The sequence below is a fragment of the Perissodus microlepis genome, chromosome 4, assembly GCF_051167445.1.
Source record: "Perissodus microlepis isolate ML-2025 ecotype Zambia chromosome 4, ASM5116744v1, whole genome shotgun sequence".
Classification (NCBI taxonomy): Eukaryota; Metazoa; Chordata; class Actinopteri; order Cichliformes; family Cichlidae; genus Perissodus; species Perissodus microlepis.
Genome location: NC_140464.1, coordinates 356,084 through 378,919, shown reverse-complemented (window position 1 = coordinate 378,919; position 22,836 = coordinate 356,084). Strand labels below are relative to the sequence as shown.

Below are 22,836 nucleotides of genomic sequence, written 5' to 3'. Positions count from 1 at the left end.
ATTTGTAACAGACTCCAGACCACCCAACGAGGTATTCATAACAGGGGCTCAGACTGACTCTGCTGCGTTACATAGCAACATACAGTGTGTCATCACAGCACGCTCATTCCTGTGTGTCACGCTCTAAAATGTCCGTGTAGCAACACAGCCTACCGCCAACAAACTGCATGTGCTTCACTGAAAGCTAAAGGCCAGACACAGAACAGTTTCCACAGAGAACGTTCATCTGTCTTCAAACGAAAGATGAAGCTCCGGGCATACGGGGCAAATTCCCAGGAGTCCTTGCGTGTTGACGTCACAGAGCTAGCAGGAAGAAGGAAGTCTTCTTCAGAGCGAGCGGACGCAGCACAAGTGTTTAAAGTTTAAAGAACTTTTAATGAGACTTCTGCTTGACTGTCGACCTCCTTCCTTCTTATGGATGTGATTAGGATAAACATGTGCCAGTGAAACTTCCTGTATGAACCCTTAAACTATTTGCACGATCAGCGTGACGATCCGTTCACGCTCGTCTGCTTCCTGAAACTCTTCGGCGTTTCTACGAGGAGGAAGTTGTTGGAAAATTCTCTGAAGCTTGCTGAAGAGGGTGGGGGAGGGTGTTTGTGGTTATGTTGTTGTGTGTGTGCAACTCAGTTTACGTTCATGCTTTCTGAAATCACCCTTATCTCTATAAGACGACCATCCACCTTTGTAGAGCGCTGCAGGCCATTCCTGTTTCACTTCCTGACATTAGGAGGCGTTCCTGATCGCTGCTATGTGATTGGCTGTGAGGAAGTGTCTGTCTTAGAGGAAAACAGAATTATTTTAATGCTTTTCCAGTTTTCTTCTGCAGGAATCTAAAGTTGTGTGATTTTTAACAGGGCACAGGTCAAGATACTGCTCCTGGAAGAGCTGAATAGACTGACTGAGGAGCAGTTTACGAGTTTCAACTGGGACTCAGGATGCGGGATATACCTGTATTCCAGCGGGAGAGGGCAGACCGACATGAAACTGTGGATCTGATGGTGCAGCATCGCCCCCATCAGGCCGTGGTCATTACCACTAAGATTTTTAGGGCCATCGCCAGGAACAATCTGGCTGAGCATCTGACTGAGCATCTGGCCGATATCAACATGGGAGGTGATGAACCTGCTCTTTCTAAATGAAGCTGTAGAAATGTCCTCACTTCACTCACACTGAGACAGCAGCAGAGCACGAGCTGAAGCAAGAAGAATGATTTCGTTATTTTTTTAAGAGAACATTTAAAAAAATTACCTTTATTTGGTAAAACTTTTAATTTTTCATGACGATGGTGAGGAGTGGTGTGTGAACTTGTGAAACACGCCAGAACCAGCATTACAGAGTGATCATGTGACTCTGTGATTATTCGACTGTTTCTCTGTTTCAGATCTGAGATGACGGGTCTTCGCCTGAGGCTCCAGAAGCGTCACGACGCTCTCAGCTCCCACAGCGCCACGTTCATCAGCACGAAATACAAATCCATGTTTGTTTATTGATAAATAAGCGATAAACTTCCATCCATCCATCCATTCGCTTCTGCTTATCCTTTTCAGGGTCGCGGGGGGCGCTGGAGCCTATCCCAGCTGTCATAGGACGAGAGGCGCAGTGCACCTGGACAGGTCGCCAGTCTGTCGCAGGGCCAACACACAGGGACAGACAACCATTCGCACTCACTTTCACTCGCACATTCACACCTAGTGGCAATTTGGATTATCCAGTTAACCTATCCCCACAAGTTACACAATAAACTTGTTTTACATGATCTCTGCCTCTGTGACCCAAACTCTGTATTACAGCTCCACCATCAGCTCCACCCTTATGCAACTGGGTCATTAATTACATATAGTTATAATTACACAAAATATGTTCTAAAACCCACATTTGTCCCTGGTATACCCGACCTTTAGGACCTCCAAGTTTGTAGTCATCTTTATTGTCAGTTAGAGCGCCTCTGCATCCTTTTCTTCTTCTTTGGTGCAACCCTGTAAATTTGGGCTACCCCTTTGGTCTCTCTGCTTTCCTATAATTTCCCTGTGGGGGAATTATTCCAAATTATATCTTTATCCACCTTGATGTTTGTCATTGTGTGTTTTAGGTCGTTATTGTCGTCATTACGACTGTCTTTACTAAATGCTGTAGTACGTGTGTGTCTCGTGTGTAGAGGCATTGTTAATGCTAGCATGAAAAGATCATTCTTGCTAGTATGAAAGTGTAGTGAGTCTGGTTCACGCTCGTCCACACTGTTTATATGTTACTTGGAAGTCTTTCTTTCATTGTCAGGTATGTCAGGTGTTTTTTTTCCATGTAAGTTTGTACTTCATGTTTAATGTAAAAATAAATGCAGCCCCTTTTCTACAGTTCCCCTGTGGGAGAGGAGCTGGAGCGGGCAAGTTGTTTACTTGGAGGTGTTTCCTTCTACCCTTCTGTCGGAGACAATGCAGGAACACACCGGTTACACTTACAGGTCCAGCACAGCCTCCATCTGAAGCATGAGTTGTACACGATGATTTACCAGCGAGCGTAGGTGTGCCCATCAAACCAAATCATTCCCAAATGAATCGTTTACTAATTAATCTCAGAACCTCCACCAGGTCACCAGCTACCTGGCTAACATCAGGGGCAGGGCACACAACAGTCTGTTTGGCACGCCACTAAAAACAAAACCCTGACGGTTCACCCATGTCCTGCTTCTGGTGTTAACGTGATCTCCTGATCAAGCTTCAGAGAAGCCTGACGGTCGTCACCTACCTGAGCTCACAGTCCAGCGTTTAAGCTCAGTGAGCTCAGTAACACCTGGAGGCTGCAGCAGCCTCTGTAAGCAGGCAGAAATATTTCTTTACTCCAGGCTAATTTGGGAACACTGGAAATGAAACATGACGTCAAAAAGACTAAAAGGAAAAAACTTTCCATGTTCTAAATGGAGTAAAAGCACTGAAAGTCCATGTTATTTTACATTTTGAACTTTCGATTAAGTTTAAGAGCGTGCAGTTTGTTTGTGCCCATTTTTTTTTAAATCACATAATTACATATGTACCCACTGCACGGGTAATAATGAACCACCGGCGAGGGCCACCAGAGGGCGCTGTTGGTCTGCCCAGAGAGGACTGAGGGTCTGACTGTGGCTTCTTTGGCAGACAGGATGTAATCTCAGGAAAGGAGGGGAAAGAAGACAAGCCAGGACTGGCAGGTCAGAGAGGGCGGAGCTAAAGAGAGAGAGAGAGAGAGAGAGAGAGAGAGAAACCTGTTTGAGTGATCGGGGCTCGCCCCTCCAAGATCAGAAGAGAAAAAAGTGAAGTAGGATGGTTGGAGCTGACTTTTACTGCAGGTAAAACACAACAAACCCTCAATTTATCTGTGTGTGTGTGTGTCTGTCTGTGTGTGTGTGTGTGTGTGTGTGTGTGTGTGTCTGTGTGTGTGTGTGAGTGTGTGTGTACCCAGTTGTAGTTGAAGACGTTTGCTTTGTTACATTTTTGTGTATTGTTGTCTTTGTCTAGATAAAAGCGTTTCCAGTGGACTTGTAAACCCTATGTCACGGGGACCTGGTCCCACACCTGCGTTATGGGGAATATGAGTCTGTTTTTCGATTCAGTGTGTGTGTGTGTGTGTGTGTGTCAGTTGCTGGTATGTGTGACCAGGTGTGACACAGTGTCCTGATTTCAGACTGAGGGTTTTTATTCGCTCTTCATTAAAAATCTGTAGAAATGACAGAATCGTAGTGAGAGTGTGTCTGAAAACCCGCCGGGCATAAGAACAGGTTTTACTGTAACTGTCAAACTCTGTTGTTGGTGGTGGTTACAGTTAGAAATGGGACGGTCCAAAAGTTGTCGTTCGATGCACACCTCAAACCTGGAGGTAAACATTCACAGGCCTCGGAAATATTCACTTTTGACTGTTTTATCGCCACAAATCACAAGCGAAGAGCCAAAGACAGAAAGAGTCAAAGGAAGAGCTCGGTACAGGAAAGAAGGGCCTTCATCACTGAAATGGAGCCAGGCCTTTTATTCTGAAAACAACCTGCTAAACACATTTTACAAAGTTGTGGTCAAAGTCCTCGACAGGCTGTAAACATGCAGAAGGTTCACCCGGGTTTGGATACGTGCTCTTGTATTCCTCACACACAGACAGAAACACAGCACATGTTTTATGTCTGAATCTTATTAGACACGTTTTGTGTTATTACACAGGGACACATCTTACATGAAACATACAGAACCACGTGTAACAGTGTTCTGTATGTTTAATAATGCTAAAATGTTTAAATCACACATGTTCATCGTGTGTTTATGTGCAACGTCGAGAAGAACTTCAATAAGAGAAAAAAGAATTTGCTTCCACTGAAGTTTTTAGAGGCGAGTCACATGACTCCACGTCGCAGGCTGGAGTTCATCATCAGGTAAAAACTCTGCACGTTATAATTCTGTATGTTAACAAGGTGCGAACGCATTTCGCTTTTATACAGTTTATTACATTTAGATGTTTCAGAAAACAACAGAAGCTGAACATCTGCATGAACAGATAAGAGCTCAATAATAAGATAAAATAAACCTGCCACTGTAGTATGTGTTTATAATAATGTTATAATAAGTGATAAATGTGTTTAGTTTGTGTTTGGACACAGGGCTGTGTGCTGTATTCTCCACAAACTGCATAAACCGGGCTCAACCTGAACCCTCACTCACAGTGTTTTAGTGTGTGGGGACTATTTGTTTTCACGGGGCTCACTGAGCCATCCTTCCATCAGGTTACAGAGGAAGTTTGAAAGGTTTGAAACAGCGTGCGAGGAGAGCGCGGCAGGTGCCAGCCAGTCAGAGCCGTGTATTTGTGCTGAGAGTGTGTGATGCTTATGTGTGTGACTCTGTGCATTCCTGTCAGCGTCGGTTTGGTTCCAGCCTCGTGTGGGCGGAGCCAGCAGACAGATTTATGACCTGGACTCGTTTATTTCTGTGTGCTGTGACCACACCCGCTCTCACACGGGGTAAAGGTTGAACGGTCTTTAGATTAAGCGAGCTGGGATTGGCTGCTGGGTGTATGATGTCACTTGACGCATGGCTGATGAGGCCCTCACAGATTCTCCTTTAAATGTTTTATCTTTTCTGATTGGTGGACAGGGTGTGTCCCGCCACAAACACTCCAGTTTATTTTTTCACATGCTTCGCTCCTGTGGTCACACAGAGCAGTGTGTGTGTGTGTGTGTGTGTGTGTGTGTCTCACATACCAGCCTGCTGGTGCGGCAGAGACACAATCACAGTGCGCGAGGAGGGGGAGGGGCAGCAGCATTCCAACATACCAGCGTCTCTGAAACTCACCTGTCCCAGCTGTTTAAATAGAAAACAATGGTTTTCAAAAATAAAACTTTATTTGTCTTTGCAATGGCAACAAACAAACAGAGGAGAAAAAACACAACAATAATAATTGTTAAAAATGACTGAAGTCATAAATAAATGAACAAAATTACAGTAAGATTCTTAAGGTCATGTTTATGAATGAGTGAATTCCTTCATGGTTTTTGTACAGCAAAAAAACCTCAGATCACTGAAAACCAGAAAGACGGACTAACGATTCACGAGAAATAATAATCAGTAATCATGATTTTCATCTAGAAATCAACACGATGCACTGAAAACAGCACGAAATCAGTCACATACTCCACCGCTGTACAAAGTCATGTTCATTATGGAAATATTCCACACCCGCAAATAAATCTGCAGGCGACGTCACACTGGGCTCTATTATTTACATCTGCACACATGAAACTCCTGCAGTGACCACACACTCACAGTATGGCAACGCACGCAACTAAACATGGCAACTCCTGACGTGGAACACAGTTTAAAATAATAAAATAACAGCAGGGTAAAGAGTGGGGTAGTAGGAGGGTAAAGAGTGGGGTAGCAGCAGGGTAAAGAGTGGGGTAGCAGCAGGGTAAAGAGTGGGGTAGCAGCAGGGTAAAGAGTGGGGTAGCAGGAGGGTAAAGAGTGGGGTAGCAGCAGGGTAAAGAGTGGGGTAGCAGGAGGGTAAAGAGTGGGGTAGCAGCAGGGTAAAGAGTGGGGTAGCAGCAGGGTAAAGAGTGGGGTAGCAGCAGGGTAACAGGAGCCCAGAGTTCACAGGTTTGAGGCCAGTCGCTTCCAGGTCCATTGATGAAAGAGCAGCTGATTGGATGTTTGCTGAAAGCTCTGGGCCAGAGAAAATGTTTGGCTGTCCTGCTGCTCTGTGAGCCCACACACAATGTTGTTCCTTCACAAAGACAGGAAACACACCGTTATGTGATGTCATTGAGGGGTGAGGTCAATGCCGCTGTGTGGGCGGGGCTTGCAGCAGACAGGAAGTGCAGGCGCTTCCCTGTGTAAACAGAGCTGCCCTGAGATCAGCCTCCTGCTATTGTTCTAAGCGAATGCCTGGCTCAGAGGCTGCTGGGAGGGAAATAGCCCCGTACTGCAGACAGGGTGGCTGTAGCTCAGGAGATCCCTCGCACTCCCTCTGAGTGGCTGAACGAGGCATGTTACATCTCGGACAGACGTCCAAGTCAACATAACCTCTGCTGCATTGCAGTTCACCTGCTTCTCTCTGTCCAATTAAATCAAAACACAGACTCAGGTGCTGCTCGAGTGCAGAGACCCATCAAGGAACAGGCAGGGAGCACGTGAACTACCAAACTTCAAACCAGGGTAGTGAATGCAGCGCATGCTCCTCAGCTCAGCCTCAGATTTCAGGACGGACAAAACTACGTCCTGTATGGCCAAATATCACAGCTCTGTCTGCGTGTGGCGACGTTCGATGCTGAGGATGAAGGTCCAGGTTCATCATTTCAGTCACAATCACCGCAAATGCCTTTGCATGTGCTTCACACCTGAGTTTTGTTCCTCCTATTAGTGCAGTACATTCTAGTCGCACCTACCACCCCCCACCCCCCACCCCAAGGTTGAAAAATGAGCACTGACCAAACCCTGCAGTCCCCTACTGTCCACCAGAGGCTTCAGCAGAGGGTTCAGCCCGCATAGACTCAAGTTTACAAGCAGTGTTAATTCTGACAGCAAGTTTCAGTCGACTAAATTTCAGGAGACTGCAGCATACTTAGGCTACGTCCGCACTAATACGTTCTCGTTTGAAAACGCATAATTTTCTCTCTGTTTTGGCCTCCCGTCCACACTGAGACGGCCTTTTCATTCAAGAAAAACGCAGCGTTTTCAAAACACACTCGAAAACACATACATTTGAAAACTGTTTGTTCTCTTGTGTCGCAGTGCGGACAGCGAACCCGGAGACTTTTTGAAAACAATGACACATCAAATCACTTTTATTTTCACATCATATGTGCAGGTACACGGGTACAGTACACGCGAGTGAAATTCTTGTGTGCGAGCTTCACAAGCAACAGAGGTGTGGAAAAATACAAAAACATAAGAACAAGCAAATATAAGAATGGCTAAATCTGAGTCTCACATTTTAGTCATGTGATGCAGTCATGTGACCAATTAAACTAAGATAGCGGAGGACATTATACAGCAGCTGTTTTGTTTGACAGCCCTATTAAAGATTAATATCAGCCTGTACGTGCTCCAGAGAGCTTTTCTTCAAATTCTTTAATTCTCACTCGCTTTTGCAACTTTGTACTTTTGTGTTACTCGCAGCAACAACTCCGCCTCATTGTTAGTCCATTTAAAAACCTTTTTGCCGACGTGTCAAAGAGCCGGAAAGTAAATAAACAGCAGACAGAAATGAGGCAGGCCGAATCTTCTTGCGTTTCACGCATGCGCAGGACTGGAACGTCAGCGTTTTCGTCCGTTTCAATGTGGACGCACAACTCTGTGGATGCGGAGCGTTTCCAGACGAAAACGCCGTTTTCAAATCTCTCCGGGCTACTGTGGACGTAGCCTCAATCTAAAGCTGACTAAAATTTGAAGTGTTTTCAGCTTTGAGAACGTTTTATTGTCCTGGACATCAAATGTGAAATGTGTCAACGTTTTGTTGCCTGTTCATGAGAAGCAGGGAGCTCCTGGCTACAGATCAAATCTAAGCTGACTGTACAAGGAGATTACTTCTGATTGGATCACTTCCACACCGTCCCGCCTTTCTACAAAACCTAATTAGTTCTGATTGGATCTCGTCTCTCCAGAATGTTTTCGTCTCGTTTTATCTGAAGTGTCGATACATTTCATCACTGTTTTTGTCCTCGTGTGTTAGTTTTATGTAGTTTACACGGATATGAGGAAAAATAAATCTTGAATGTTCAGTGAGGGTTTCACACAAAGGACTGAAAAACTGAAAGCAGACGGGCTTCAGCCTGCAGTCTGCTTCCTCAGACTCTCTGTGTGAAACAGAGCTAACCTATTTTAGCCATTGATTTGTTCCAACTGTTTGTCTTTGGTTAATGAAACACAGCAGCGTTAACTCCTTCACTGCGCTGGGAGATAAATGTGATGTTTGTTAAGTGGACTGAAGTGTTTTTGCTTCGGGGCTGTGGGAGGAGTTCAGACCTCACTTTGACCTGTTCTGACATGAAAGCAGAGGAGCTGATAACTGTCATTCCTCTGCTTTCAGTCCATTAAGACAGTCTGTCCTTTCCTCAGTGTTAGAGACTTTCATTCATTCAGAGACGTTTGTTCTACAGCTGTTAGAAACGTGAGTCAGGGAAACTAGAATCTTACAGACATGGAGGAAAGACAGATAGCCTTGGGCATTTTGCTCTCTGATGCATTTTTCAGTGTGAATGTTGGATGAAAAGCATGAAATGTGTAAGTGAGCCTCGGGTGCTTAAGAAGACAAAGACTGTGAGCAGCAGCCATGTTCTCGCTGTGCCTGCAGTGAAAAGGCAGGTCTGCCGGGTTAGCTTACGGTTCTATGTTGATATAATGCGGTGGCGCCCAAAACTGTGGTTTGTAGATGTGCTACAGTTGGCTCAGCTCTCACAGCTCATCAGACAGAAACGCCCACAGACGGGTTATACAGGTGTTTCCACGAGCTCGCCAGCATCTACCTGATGGTATCATCAGACAGACGCGAAGGCTTTGAGTGAACAGGAACACCAACTGAATCAGCACGCCTCCGTGGTTTCTGCACCGCTCTCATCCATTAACACAGTGGTTCCCAAACGGTTTTTGCTTTGTTTTACAAGAAAAATGGTCTTTTTTCACGTCACGCTGTGGCCACGTTGTTGTTTACATGAGATGAATTGCAGAATGGCAGATAGAGACAAAATACTGTTAATCTGACTGTCTGCAGGTTTTACACGCAGTTACTGTCCCTCCATTAGAAAGGCAGAGGCGTCACAGTGTCATTATTTTACATGTAGTTGTTTTTTCCTGTGTAATAATATTCACCATTGTTATCAATACATTTTTCAAAAAATGCCTCTCTGTGCAAAATGGGTTCAAAAACATAAACAGCTGTGGGATCCTGTCTGTGATTTGAACAAATTGTGGCAGCCTGATGTTATTTGTATCCCGCTGTAACTTTACTGTATAAAGAGCTAACATCTCCAAAATGTCAGGAGTAGTTAGTCATTACAACAAGTGTTTGTGAACTAAAAATCAAGAATGTGGGATCCTGTTTGTCTGTGATTTAAACAGCCCAGCGCTGCTCCCGATGAAGGGGAAACCAATCCTGCAGGGAGACCTACCTCGGCACTTGTGCAGGTGAAGCCAAAGGGAAGATTTGCTTCACCATATTTTCTTTGGCTTAGAATGAAGTTGGTTTGGAAACATGTTCAGCGATGCTTCATCTCCTGCTTTGCGTTTGTGTGGGAGCCCCATCACAAACATGTCCATTATGCTAGCAGTGTCCAAGCATTTATTTATTTATTTTTTCCTTTTCATACCGCCGCCCCCCCCCCCCCCCCCCCCCCCTGCAATTCCTGTTAAACGTGTTAATGCAGAGCTTCCCAAAGTGTGGGGCCCGCCCCCTAGGCGCAGAGCCTTTGCAGGGGGGCGCTGCAGTATGAAAAGGAAAAAAAGGAAAAGGGTTAGGGGGAAGGGCACTTACACACTGCTAGCACGGGGCTCCCACACAAACGCAAAGCAGGAGCTGAAGCATCACTGACTAGAGACTAGAAAATATGGTGAAGCATATCTTCCCTTTGGCTTCACCTGCACAAGTGCCTCTGTTTTCGGTGATTCGAAACGGCGTTTACGTGGACGAAACAGCTGCGTTTTCAAAACTACCCGTGTAGGTGTGTTTGTATCTTTGTTTGTTTGCTAGGCATTGTTTTTATTTTGTGTGTTTGTTTATTTTTTTCCTTTAGGAAGGGGGTGTAGGATCAGGAGTGATCTTTGACCAGTTACCTTCAGATTAGATCTTCCCGAGGGGGCGGGGCCTGAAAAGCCCAGGGTTGTCAAAATGGCAGCAACGTCCTCCTTGCAGAGCAAAGGTGAGTCACCCTACTGTTGCAGGTGAACTCCAGCTTATTTAGACTCTGATTGGATGAAATCACCACATTAACACCTGATGAAGCTGTAGAGGAGCATTCGATGGCGCTGCTCTGGCGCATCTGCATGTTTACAGTCACAGCACATGTGCTTCACATTACTGCCATCTCCCTGCTCGTGACCAGTTCATCTGCCTTCTTTAAAACTACATATAGCTTCAGAAGGAAGTGAACCGGACCTCATTTTGACCTCAAAAACTGAACACAGCAGCTTTGAGAAGGTTGGGCTAAAATCTGTGGCCCGTTGTGTCATCACATTCAGCCTCTTGAAACTTTTCTGTTCCTCTGTCTGATCCTTTCTTTCAGGTCTGGGTCTGGTTCTGGTGGAATTTGGGTACGAGTACGAGGGTCGGGATGGGGCGCTGGTCACAATCAAACCCAATGAGCGCTACATCCTCCTGGCGAAGACCAACAACCACTGGTGGCAGGTCCAGGAGAATCGCAGCTCCAAGCCCTTTTACATTCCGGCCAAGTACGTCAAAGAGCTGCCGTTGGAGTTACCCTCTCCTCTGGACTTTGCTGATCCTCCCAGTCCCGAACTGGTGCTGCCTGTCGTGGCTCCAATCCCTGTGGCGGTGCCTGTCCCCATCCCAAAGCCTCTAGAAGAGTCCAGAACCAAACCAAGTGATGACATGACCATCAGACTCACACCCGATGCGGTCAAAAGGCACCACAAAAATGAAAATCGGATGTCTACATTTGGCGTCCCGCTGGACTTCCAAGATGCGGCACCTCGGCTACCTGGGGCCCCTGCTGGTCCTGCAGAGCCCGGGTCAACAGCAAACAACAGAACTGCAAACTCCGCCGATGGCAAGAAGCCACCCCACCTGTCAGGCTACGTGGAGGACGCCAGGGACGCCGGGAAACCTCGCGTTCCCAGCTTCAGTCCGGCAGACCCCCTCTCAGTGCCCCGGCCCCAAGCCCAGCCCATCCGGGTGGAGACACCAGTGATCCCGCCCCACAGCAGCCTCCACAACATGTCCTCATCCCCAGCAGGACGTCCGGATGGCCACGAGTCTCCAATAGAGCCAGATGAGGAGGAGCTGGCAGAGGAAGAAGCAAGCGTGGAGGAGAGCGTGGAGGAGAGCGTGGAGGAAAGCGGTGAGGAGGGGCGGGACTCAGTGAAGGGCGAGGATTCACACCACATCTACGAGTCCATCCAGGACCTGAACCTGGACCTGGAGGCTCTGGTCGGAGGGAGAGCGAGCCCTGCAGCACAGGTCGAGCCTGCAACACCTGAGGCTGCACCAGCCCCACCTCCCACACAGGTAAGTCACCAGACTATGAAAATGACCCTTTGATAAAGTCTCTGATTGTTGACTTTAATGTAATCAAATATCTTTTTACAACACCTGGACTTTACTTTTATTGAAATGATTGGTAAAATGGCACAAAGGCAAAAATAAGTGTTCAGGAACGGTTAAAGAACAACATGTTACAGAGTCCTCCAAAATAAAAGTCCTGTGCAGCGTGTCATTTCCTGCAGTTTCCACACAGGAAACAAGTTTTGGAGGAAAAGAAAAGGCCAGTTCCTCTTTTAATTCTCAGCATACCAGAAACAAACTGCTGACCTTTGACCTCCAGACCCACTGAAGCTAAAGAAAACTTAGTTTAAAGATTTAGTTTAAAACTATTTTTTGTTTACTGCTTTTGTTAGTTGTGATCTTAATGTTTCTTTCTTTTGGTTTTAAATTTAATAATTTACTGTTTTTTAAATATTTGTGTAGTTTAACTTTGTATTATTTGTATAAAATAATTTCATTGAACTCAAGTTGCTTAAAACCTACAGAGAGCAGACATTTGTGCGGGCAGGGTTACTGAGGGGAGCTTTTCCACGGTTCAGGGTCTGTAGTGATGTCACAGCTGGCAGGATGTGTTCAGGGTCGGACAGGAAACTGCGAGAGGATGACGCTGCAGCGACACCTGCAGGTGAAAACAGTCTTCAGTCAAGGTTAAATCATGCTGCATTACAGCAGACAGAGCACCTCCTACCCAGCATGCCGTTCAGCTGCCTTACTTAGTAAAAGTCTGCTTGCTCGCTCCGGCTGTGAGCTCCTCGCTGATGTGTAATTACAACAGTGAGTGTGTGATGAAGTGGGTGTGTCTGCTCTTCAGTCATGGAGCAGGTAGACCAGCTGCTGTGATCTGGGCACACGAGCTGTGGACACTCAGGGTTTAAATTAGATAAATTAGATAAATAAATTAGATGCAGAGACGGGTTTAAGGTGGAAATACTGGAATAAAAGAAGTGATTCTGAGGTTTTAACTAGGGCTGAGTATCGTCACTGATTTCTAGAATCGATTCTAGAGATCAAACTAACAGCTTCAGAATCAGCACAAAAAGGACGTAAACACAAAGCTCGACCCGCAGAAACATCAGAGTCAGCGAGCTGTCGGCTTTCAGCCCCGACCGTCTCCGTGCCGTCGGTGAGAAAGTCACATCTCACTGATCCTGATCCATCGGCGGGTCTTTGTGTTTACGTCTCTGTGCAGAATCCGTGTTCCTGCTCTCAGTTACTGTTTTAAATGTTTGGTGGTTGTTGAAATTTTCTGAGGTTTAACCTGAGATTCTGGCGTTTCAGGCAAAATAAAATTATATTTAAAAATCGATTCAGGATTTTAATGAATCCAAGCTAGAATCGATTTTAATCGATAAATCGATAATCAATACCCACTCCTACTCATTACCCTCAGGGGAGTTCAAATCATGTTCAACGTCACGTTAGCGCCACTTCATCTTTCAGTTTCTGTGTTTGATGAGCAGCAGCTGCTTCTTACCTCTGTGACCATCCGACTCCTCGCATTGCTTTCTCATGTCAGCAGGTAACGATGAAGATCAAGTGTGGGTGTCGCCTTTAAAGCAAAAGTTTTGAGTTTTCAGAGTTTGAACTTTTTTCTGCTGCTTGGGTTTAAAGATGAGCTGGCAGCTCAACTGATATTACAGTTTTTGCCCGTTGCTTGAACACATTTTGCAAAACTTCGCTCATTGTGCCAAAATTCTAAACACAAGTAAATATGACACAACACTGGGAAATATACCATTCACATCTGTGCCAAATTGAAACTCTGCTGTCAAAACCTAACATTCCTCTGTCAAAATGTAACTCTGTTGACAAAATGACACATACTTGCATCACATGCAGATCAGATCAGGGGGAACACACTAGTCTACTTTATATAAAACACTGCAGTCTTTGATTGTCATTGTTTATTCAGAAGGCACATTTTCAGGAGACACAAACAACCAAAAAAGCAAATAGGCCTACTCAATATTGTACATTGCAGTACCATGAATTCAGATAAAGCAAAAAAAAAACAAAAAACATAATACAGTAATAGAAAAAACACTATACTGTAAACACAAAAAATCATGACAATTGTGCATACGTGGGCTCATGGATCCCGCCGTCTGTTGGGGTCTGGCCACAGGACCTCATCGACATCGCAAGCAGTGTCTTCTCCCGCTGGGCACCGGGGAAAATATCCTCTTGCATGTCGAAACCATCCATGGATTGCTGTCACCTGAATGTCGCCGCAGGCCTGTTCCATTGCCTGCAGAAGAGGCATGCGGGCATGTGGTTGGCGGTCATATACACGCCATCTCCAAGCCGAAAAAAATTCCTCTATAGGGTTTAAAAACGGTGAGTAAGGGGCAAGTATACCACTTCAAGTTGGTTGTGGTTGGAGAACCAGGCCTGGACCAGAGCAGCCCGATGGAAACTGACATGATCCCATATCACCACAAACCTGGGCTGATCTGCTCTGTTCTGTACAACTATATCATGGAGAGCATCTAGAAATGTGAGTATATGTTGGCTATTGTATGGACCTAGTTTTGCATGATGATGCAGAAGCCCTCGAAGGCTTATGGCGGCACACAATGTGATATTTCCCCCGCGCTGCCCTGGGACGTGCACAATTGCCCTTTGGCCAATTACATTACGACCCCGTCGTCTTGTTTCGCACAGGTCGAATCCAGCTTCATCAATGAAAATGAATTCATGAGGCTGTGCAGCTCCATCCATGGCCAAGATTCTCTGTAAAACAAAGAGAACATATTACTGCACTACAGTGCTACACATACAGGACCCTCACCCATCACACAGGTACCTGTGTAGCTCTCAGGATGGATCCATGTGGTACTGATATGGTACATATTCAGCTGCTACTGGATTTCACCAATACTGTGTTGTCCATGTAAAGGACAGTTACACGTACCCGTACATATTCAGCTCGAAGTCCTTTGACCCTGTCACTGTTCCTCTCAAATGGAACAGCTGCTTCATGGTGATGCTGTGTTGTCCCAAGATGCGTCTGATGGTGGTGATGCTCACATGGTTTATGTTGTTGAACACTTGCCTGTCTGCAAGTATTTGCTTTCGTAGCTGGTGGAGACGGATGGCATTGTCTGCCCTCACTAGGTCCACAACGGCGAGTTCCTGCTGTTGTGTGAACAGGCATTGGCGTCCTGCCCCAGAAGGTCTTCGAGTCATTCTAGAGAAATACAACCACATACTGTCATCGCTTTGCTTATTTTCCTTACAGTACTTTACTGTATATACTGTATCATCCACTGTACAACACTGTACTTCAATATAAGTAATCATGGTATGTTTCACAGAAACGACCACTTTGGCTGCAAAAGGAGCATTAGCACCCTGCAATACCCTGTACACTTGATATGGTAATGTGATATACTGTAGAACAGTGCTATGAAAACCATCTGAGTAGAGTAGAAGGTAGAGAGGTGAAGACAGACCTGCTTTCTAGTCTGAATGTTCTTATTACAGATGCCACTGTGAAGCGGCTTAGATGTGGGTGGACTCTCTGCCCAGCTTCCCTCATAGTCAGGCCATGGTTGATGACATGGTCCACCAAAGTTGCTCTTATATCATCAGAAATATGGGTCCGTGCATGGCCTCTTCGACCTCCTCCTCCTCCTCCTCCTCCTCCTCCTCTTGCTCTCCCTCCATCCATGCTTGCAAAGTTCTTGAATTGGCTAAACTGAGGGCTTTTTGTAGTTGGCTAATTGGTGTTCAGTTTTGCAAGTAAGTGCCTTCAGGTGAGTATTTGAGTGGTTGCAATTACCTGATGTGTTTTGTATTTTGGATACATGTGTTTTCCAAATGCCACCCTGAAATTTCATTTTCTGAACGAAGTGTCTTATGTATGAAATAGAGTGTGGTATGCAGGACCATGTGTGTTGCATAAAGGAGTAAGTGTGTTGCATAATTGCAACTTGGGTGCAAAGCAGCGCTTTTGTTTAAGGTATGGGTACATGTGTTTGAGGTCTGGTAACAAAAGCTTCAAGCTGTGTTACTTTAGTCTAAGCATGGGTTTATAGTGTTCAAGCAACGGGCAACAACTGTAATCTTTAACAGGGCTGTCAAAACTGAGAGCAAACAAAACAACTGCTGTACCGCCCTCCGCTATCTTGGTTTAATTGGTCACATGACTGCATCATATGACTAAAATGTGTCATCGTTTTCGAAAAGTCTCCGGGTTCGCTGTCCACACTGCGAAAACGGCGTTTTCAAATGTTTCTGCTTTGGGGAGCGTTTTCACCACGCTGCATTTTCCTTGACCCAAAATGGCGTCTCAGTGTGGGTGGGAGGACGTAGCCTCAGTAAAGGTGGGTGGCAGCAGGCCGTAAATCAACTGTTGGTGCGTGGAGATGTTTCTGACCTTCAGCTCCTTTCAGAACTCAAAGGTTTTCAGCGTCTTCGGTCTGACGAGTCTCAGTGAAACTCAGCGTCCACATGATCAGCTCTCTGGGACTTCCTTATCTGACTGGTGGAGCATCGAGAATGCAGCTCTGCTGTTTTCTGGGTGACCTTTGACCTTTAGCAGTTGGTGTCTTGCTTTCATGTTGTTCAGCAGGTGGTTTGTTTACCCAGAGGGTGGAACAGATTGAGTCATCTCGTGTTTGAAGCTGTTTCCTCCTCATAGGCTGTCCTGAAGCCAGGTGTGTCCCAGGTGAGGTGGCCGGCTGAGCGCGCTGCTGCGTTTGCACTAAATGAGCTGCAGCCGGATGTTTTTCTGTGACACTGCACCGTTATGACTTTACCGGCTCCTGTGGTCATCAGTCAGCCAGCTTCCTGTCAGTCGCAGAAATAAAAGCTCTGCATCCTGGTTAAAGGGCAGTCATAAAGTCAGCCTCTCCTGATTGGCTGCTTTTACTCTGTGTGTGTGCGTGTGTGTAGTGCGTTTGTGTGTGTTTGTGTGTGGTGTGTGTAGTGTGTGCGTGTGTTTGTGTGTATGTAGTGTGTGGGTGTAGTGTGTGTGTGTGTGTATGCACGTGTGTTTGTGTGTGTAGTGTGTTTGTGTGTGCGTGTGTGTAGTGTGTGTGTGCTTGTGTGCTTGTGTGTGTTTGTGTGTGTAGTGTGTTTGTGTGTTTGTGTTTGTGTGTGTAGTGTGTTTGTGTGTGTGTTTGTGTGTGTAGTGTGTTTGTGTGTGTAGTGTGTTTGTGTGTGTGTTTGTGTGTGTAGTGTGTTTGTGTGTAGTGTGTGCGTGTGTGTGTGTGTTTGTGTGTGTGTAGTGTGTAGTGTGTGTGTGTGTGCGTGTGTGTAGTGCGTGTGTGTGTGTGTTTGTGTGTGTACTGTTTGTGTGTAGTGTGTTTGTGTGCGTGTGTTTGTGTGTGTAGTGTGTGTGTGTTTATGTGTGTAGTGTGTGTGTGTAGTGTGTTTGTGTGTGTAGTGTGTTGGTGTAGTTTGTGTGTGCGCGCGCGTGTTTGTGTGTGTAGTGTGTTTGTGTGTGCGTGTGTGTAGTGTGTGTGTGTGTGTTTGTGTGTGTAGTGTGTTTGTGTGTGTGTTTGTGTGTGTAGTGTGTTTGTGTGTGTTTGTGTTTGTGTGTGTAGTGTGTGTTTGTGTGTGTAGTGTGTTTGTGTTTGTGTGTGTAGTGTGTTTGTGTGTGTGTTTGTGTGTGTAGTGTGTTTGTGTGTTTGTGTTTGTGTGTGTAGTGTGTGTTTGTGTGTGTAGTGTGTTTGTGTTTGTGTGTGTAGTGTGTTTGTGTGTCTGTATGTGTGTGTAGTGTGTTTGTGTGTGTTTTTGTGTGTGTAGTGTGTTTGTGTGTCTTTGTGTTTGTGTGTAATGTGTTTGTGTGTGTAGTGTGTTTGTCTGTGTATTGTGTTTGTGTGTTTAGTGTGTTTATGTGTGTTTGTGTTTGTGTGTGTAGTGTGTTTTTGTTTGTGTGTGTGTTTGTGTTTGTAGTGTGTTTCTGTGTGTAGTGTGTTTGTGTGTGTAGTGTGTTTGTGTTTGTGTGTGTAGTGTGTTTGTGTGTGTGTTTGTGTGTGTAGTGTGTTTGTGTTTGTGTGTGTAGTATGTTTGTGTGTGTTTATGTGTGTGTGTTTGTGTGTGTTTGTGTTTGTGTGTGTAGTGTGTTTGTGTGTGTGTTTGTGTGTGTAGTGTGTTTGTGTGTGTGTTTGTGTGTGTAGTGTGTGTTTGTGTTTGTGTGTGTAGTGTGTTTGTGTGTGTGTTTGTGTGTGTAGTGTGTTTGTGTGTTTGTGTTTGTGTGTGTAATGTGTGTTTGTGTGTGTAGTGTGTTTGTCTTTGTGTGTGTAGTGTGTTTGTGTGTCTGTATGTGTGTGTAGTGTGTTTCTGTGTGTTTTTGTGTGTGTAGTGTGTTTGTGTGTCTTTGTGTTTGTGTGTAATGTGTTTGTGTGTTTAGTGTGTTTGTGTGTGTAATGTGTTTGTGTGTTTAGTGTGTTTATGTGTGTTTGTGTTTGTGTGTGTAGTGTGTTTTTGTTTCTGTGTGTGTTTGTGTTTGTAGTGTGTTTCTGTGTGTAGTGTGTTTGTGTGTGTAGTGTGTTTGTGTGTGTGTTTGTGTGTGTAGTGTGTTTGTGTTTGTGTGTGTAGTATGTTTGTGTGTGTGTATGTGTGTGTATTTGTCTGTGTTTGTGTTTGTGTGTGTAGTGTGTTTGTGTGTGTGTGTGTGTGTGTTTGTGTTTGTCTGTGTAGTGTGTTTGTGTTTGTGTGTGTAGTGTGTTTGTGTGTGTGTGTGGTGTGTTTGTGTGTAGTTTGTTTGTGTGTGCAGTGTGTTTGTGTTTGTGTGTGTTTGTGTGTGTAGTGTGTTTGTGTTTGTGTGTGTAGTGTTTGTGTGTGTGTTTGTGTGTGTATTTGTGTGTGTAGTGTGTTTGTGTTTGTTTGTGTGTGTAGTGTGTTTGTGTGTGTGTAGTGTGTTTGTGTTTGTGTGTGTAGTGTGTTTGTGTGTGTGTATTTGTGTTTGTGTGTAGTGTGTTTGTGTGTAGTGTGTTTGTGTGTGTGTTTGTGTGTGTAGTGTGTTTGTGTTTGTGTGTGTAGTGTGTTTGTGTGTCTGTATGTGTGTGTAGTGTGTTTGTGTGTGTTTTTGTGTGTGAAGTGTGTTTGTGTGTCTTTGTGTTTGTGTGTGTAATGTGTTTGTGTGTTTAGTGTGTTTGTGTGTGTAATGTGTTTGTGTGTTTAGTGTGTTTGTGTGTGTTTGTGTTTGTGTGTGTAGTGTGTTTGTGTTTGTGTGTGTGTTTGTGTTTGTAGTGTGTTTCTGTGTGTAGTGTGTTTGTGTGTGTTTGTGTGTGTAGTGTGTTTGTGTGTGTAGTGTGTTTGTGTGTGTGTTTGTTTGTGTAGTGTGTATGTGTTTGTGTGTGTAGTATGTTTGTGTGTGTGTATGTGTGTATGTTTGTGTGTGTTTGTGTTTGTGTGTAGTGTGTTTGTGTGTGTGTGTGTTTGTGTTTGTGTTTGTCTGTGTAGTGTGTTTGTGTGTGTAGTGTGTTTGTTTTTGTGTGTGTAGTGTGTTTGTGTGTGTGTAGTGTGTTTGTGTGTGTAGTGTGTGTAGTGTGTTTGTGTGTGTAGTGTGTTTGTGTGTGTGTTTGTGTGTGTATGTGTAGTGTGTTTGTGTGTGTATTTGTGTGTGTAGTGTGTTTGTGTGTGTTTGTGTTTCTGTGTGTAGTGTGTTTGTGTTTGTGTGTGTGTTTGTGTTTGTAGTGTGTTTCTGTGTGTAGTGTGTTTGTGTGTTTGTTTGTGTAGTGTGTTTGTGTGTGTTTTTTTGTGTAGTGTGTTTGTGTGTGTAGTGTGTTTGTGTGTGTGTTTGTGTGTGTAGTGTGTCTGTGTTTGTCTGTGTAGTGTGTTTGTGTGTGTAGTGTGTTTGTGTGTGTTTGTGTGCAGTGTGCAGTGTGTGCAGTGTGTGCAGTGTGTTTGTGTTTGTGTGTGTAGTGTGTTTGTGTTTGTGTGTGTTTGTCTGTGTTTGTGTGTGTAGTGTGTTTGTGTGTGTGTTTGTGTGTGTGTGTTTGTGTTTGTGTTTGTGTGTGTAGTGTGTTTGTGTGTGTAGTGTGTTTGTGTTTGTCTGTGTAGTGTGTTTGTGTTTGTGTGTGTAGTGTGTTTGTGTGTGTAGTGTGTTTGTGTTTGTGTGTGTAGTGTGTTTGTGTGTGTAGTGTGTTTGTGTGTGTGTGTGTAGTGTGTTTGTGTGTGTTTGTGTTTGTGTGTGTAGTGTGTTTGTGTGTCTGTATGTGTGTGTAGTGTGTTTGTGTGTGTTTTTGTGTGTGAAGTGTGTTTGTGTGTCTTTGTGTTTGTGTGTGTAATGTGTTTGTGTGTTTAGTGTGTTTGTGTGTGTAATGTGTTTGTGTGTTTAGTGTGTTTGTGTGTGTTTGTGTTTGTGTGTGTAGTGTGTTTGTGTTTGTGTGTGTGTTTGTGTTTGTAGTGTGTTTCTGTGTGTAGTGTGTTTGTGTGTGTTTGTGTGTGTAGTGTGTTTGTGTGTGTAGTGTGTTTGTGTGTGTGTTTGTTTGTGTAGTGTGTATGTGTTTGTGTGTGTAGTATGTTTGTGTGTGTGTATGTGTGTATGTTTGTGTGTGTTTGTGTTTGTGTGTAGTGTGTTTGTGTGTGTGTGTGTTTGTGTTTGTGTTTGTCTGTGTAGTGTGTTTGTGTGTGTAGTGTGTTTGTTTTTGTGTGTGTAGTGTGTTTGTGTGTGTGTAGTGTGTTTGTGTGTGTAGTGTGTGTAGTGTGTTTGTGTGTGTAGTGTGTTTGTGTGTGTGTTTGTGTGTGTATGTGTAGTGTGTTTGTGTGTGTATTTGTGTGTGTAGTGTGTTTGTGTGTGTTTGTGTTTCTGTGTGTAGTGTGTTTGTGTTTGTGTGTGTGTTTGTGTTTGTAGTGTGTTTCTGTGTGTAGTGTGTTTGTGTGTTTGTTTGTGTAGTGTGTTTGTGTGTGTTTTTTTGTGTAGTGTGTTTGTGTGTGTAGTGTGTTTGTGTGTGTGTTTGTGTGTGTAGTGTGTCTGTGTTTGTCTGTGTAGTGTGTTTGTGTGTGTAGTGTGTTTGTGTGTGTTTGTGTGCAGTGTGCAGTGTGTGCAGTGTGTGCAGTGTGTTTGTGTTTGTGTGTGTAGTGTGTTTGTGTTTGTGTGTGTTTGTCTGTGTTTGTGTGTGTAGTGTGTTTGTGTGTGTGTTTGTGTGTGTGTGTTTGTGTTTGTGTGTGTAGTGTGTTTGTGTGTGTAGTGTGTTTGTGTTTGTCTGTGTAGTGTGTTTGTGTTTGTGTGTGTAGTGTGTTTGTGTGTGTAGTGTGTTTGTGTTTGTGTGTGTAGTGTGTTTGTGTGTGTAGTGTGTTTGTGTGTGTGTGTGTAGTGTGTTTGTGTGTGTTTGTGTTTGTGTGTGTAGTGTGTTTGTGTGTGTAGTGTGTGCGTGTGTAGTGTGTGTGTGTAGTGTGTGCGTGTGTAGTGTGTGTGTGTTTGTGTGTGTAGTGTGTGTGTGTATAGTTTGTGTGTGTAGTGTGTGCGTGTTTGTGTGTGTAATGTGTTTGTGTGTGTTTGTGTTTGTGTTTCTGTGTGTTTGTGTTTGTGTGTGTAGTGTGTTTGTGTGTGTAGTGTGTGCGTGTGTAGTGTGTGTGTGGCTTTGTGTGTGTAGTGTGTGTGTATAGTTTGTGTGTGTGTGGTGTGTGCGTGTGTAGTGTGTGTGTGTTTGTGTGTGTAGTGTGTGTGTGCGTGTGTTTGTGTGTGTAGTCTGTGTGTGTGTGTATAGTTTGTGTGTGTGTGGTGTGTGCGTGTGTAGTGTTTGTGTGTTTGTGTGTGCGTGTGTGCGTGTGTGCGTGTGTGTAGTGTGAGCGTGTGTTTGTGTGTGTGTGTGTGCGTGTGTATAGTGCGTGTGTGTGTGTTTGTGTGTGTAGTGTTTGTGTGTGTAGTGTGTTTGTGTGCATGTGTTTGTGTGTGTAGTGTGTGTGTTTGTGTGTGTTTGTGTTTGTGTGTGTAGTGTGTTTGTGTGTGTGTTTGTGTGTGTAGTGTGTTTGTGTGTGTGTTTGTGTGTGTAGTGTGTGTTTGTGTTTGTGTGTGTAGTGTGTTTGTGTGTGTGTTTGTGTGTGTAGTGTGTTTGTGTGTTTGTGTTTGTGTGTGTAATGTGTGTTTGTGTGTGTAGTGTGTTTGTCTTTGTGTGTGTAGTGTGTTTGTGTGTCTGTATGTGTGTGTAGTGTGTTTCTGTGTGTTTTTGTGTGTGTAGTGTGTTTGTGTGTCTTTGTGTTTGTGTGTAATGTGTTTGTGTGTTTAGTGTGTTTGTGTGTGTAATGTGTTTGTGTGTTTAGTGTGTTTATGTGTGTTTGTGTTTGTGTGTGTAGTGTGTTTTTGTTTCTGTGTGTGTTTGTGTTTGTAGTGTGTTTCTGTGTGTAGTGTGTTTGTGTGTGTAGTGTGTTTGTGTGTGTGTTTGTGTGTGTAGTGTGTTTGTGTTTGTGTGTGTAGTATGTTTGTGTGTGTGTATGTGTGTGTATTTGTCTGTGTTTGTGTTTGTGTGTGTAGTGTGTTTGTGTGTGTGTGTGTGTGTGTGTGTTTGTGTTTGTCTGTGTAGTGTGTTTGTGTTTGTGTGTGTAGTGTGTTTGTGTGTGTGTGTGGTGTGTTTGTGTGTAGTTTGTTTGTGTGTGCAGTGTGTTTGTGTTTGTGTGTGTTTGTGTGTGTAGTGTGTTTGTGTTTGTGTGTGTAGTGTTTGTGTGTGTGTTTGTGTGTGTATTTGTGTGTGTAGTGTGTTTGTGTTTGTTTGTGTGTGTAGTGTGTTTGTGTGTGTGTAGTGTGTTTGTGTTTGTGTGTGTAGTGTGTTTGTGTGTGTGTATTTGTGTTTGTGTGTAGTGTGTTTGTGTGTAGTGTGTTTGTGTGTGTGTTTGTGTGTGTAGTGTGTTTGTGTTTGTGTGTGTAGTGTGTTTGTGTGTCTGTATGTGTGTGTAGTGTGTTTGTGTGTGTTTTTGTGTGTGAAGTGTGTTTGTGTGTCTTTGTGTTTGTGTGTGTAATGTGTTTGTGTGTTTAGTGTGTTTGTGTGTGTAATGTGTTTGTGTGTTTAGTGTGTTTGTGTGTGTTTGTGTTTGTGTGTGTAGTGTGTTTGTGTTTGTGTGTGTGTTTGTGTTTGTAGTGTGTTTCTGTGTGTAGTGTGTTTGTGTGTGTTTGTGTGTGTAGTGTGTTTGTGTGTGTAGTGTGTTTGTGTGTGTGTTTGTTTG

At 44.3% G+C, this 22,836-nt stretch overlaps 1 protein-coding gene and 1 pseudogene across 6 annotated transcripts in view; one reads left to right on the top strand and one right to left on the bottom strand.

Moving 5' to 3' along the window:
• Positions 1 to 1,143: 1,143 nt before the first annotated feature.
• The window catches only part of LOC146387870 (rho GTPase-activating protein 27-like), a 44,089-nt gene continuing 22,396 nt past the window's right edge, over positions 1,144 to 22,836 (top strand). For 3 of the 5 annotated variants that reach the window (XM_084924887.1, XM_084924885.1, XM_084924889.1), the window contains exons 1-3: positions 1,144 to 3,322; positions 10,235 to 10,360; positions 10,724 to 11,685. In XM_084924887.1, coding sequence (XP_084781013.1) covers positions 10,330 to 10,360; positions 10,724 to 11,685 — 993 coding nt within the window. In that variant the 5' untranslated portion in view covers positions 1,144 to 3,322; positions 10,235 to 10,329. Of the gene's footprint in view, positions 3,323 to 9,890; positions 10,361 to 10,723; positions 11,686 to 22,836 lie in introns of those variants that run through there. The other 2 variants (XM_084924888.1, XM_084924886.1) reach the window with 2 other exon arrangements.
• Positions 13,795 to 15,060, bottom strand: LOC146387871 (uncharacterized; annotated as a pseudogene). The gene is made up of 2 exons (XR_014800004.1): positions 14,636 to 15,060; positions 13,795 to 14,454 (listed from the first exon to the last, which is right to left on the bottom strand). The product of XR_014800004.1 is annotated as an uncharacterized LOC146387871 (transcript).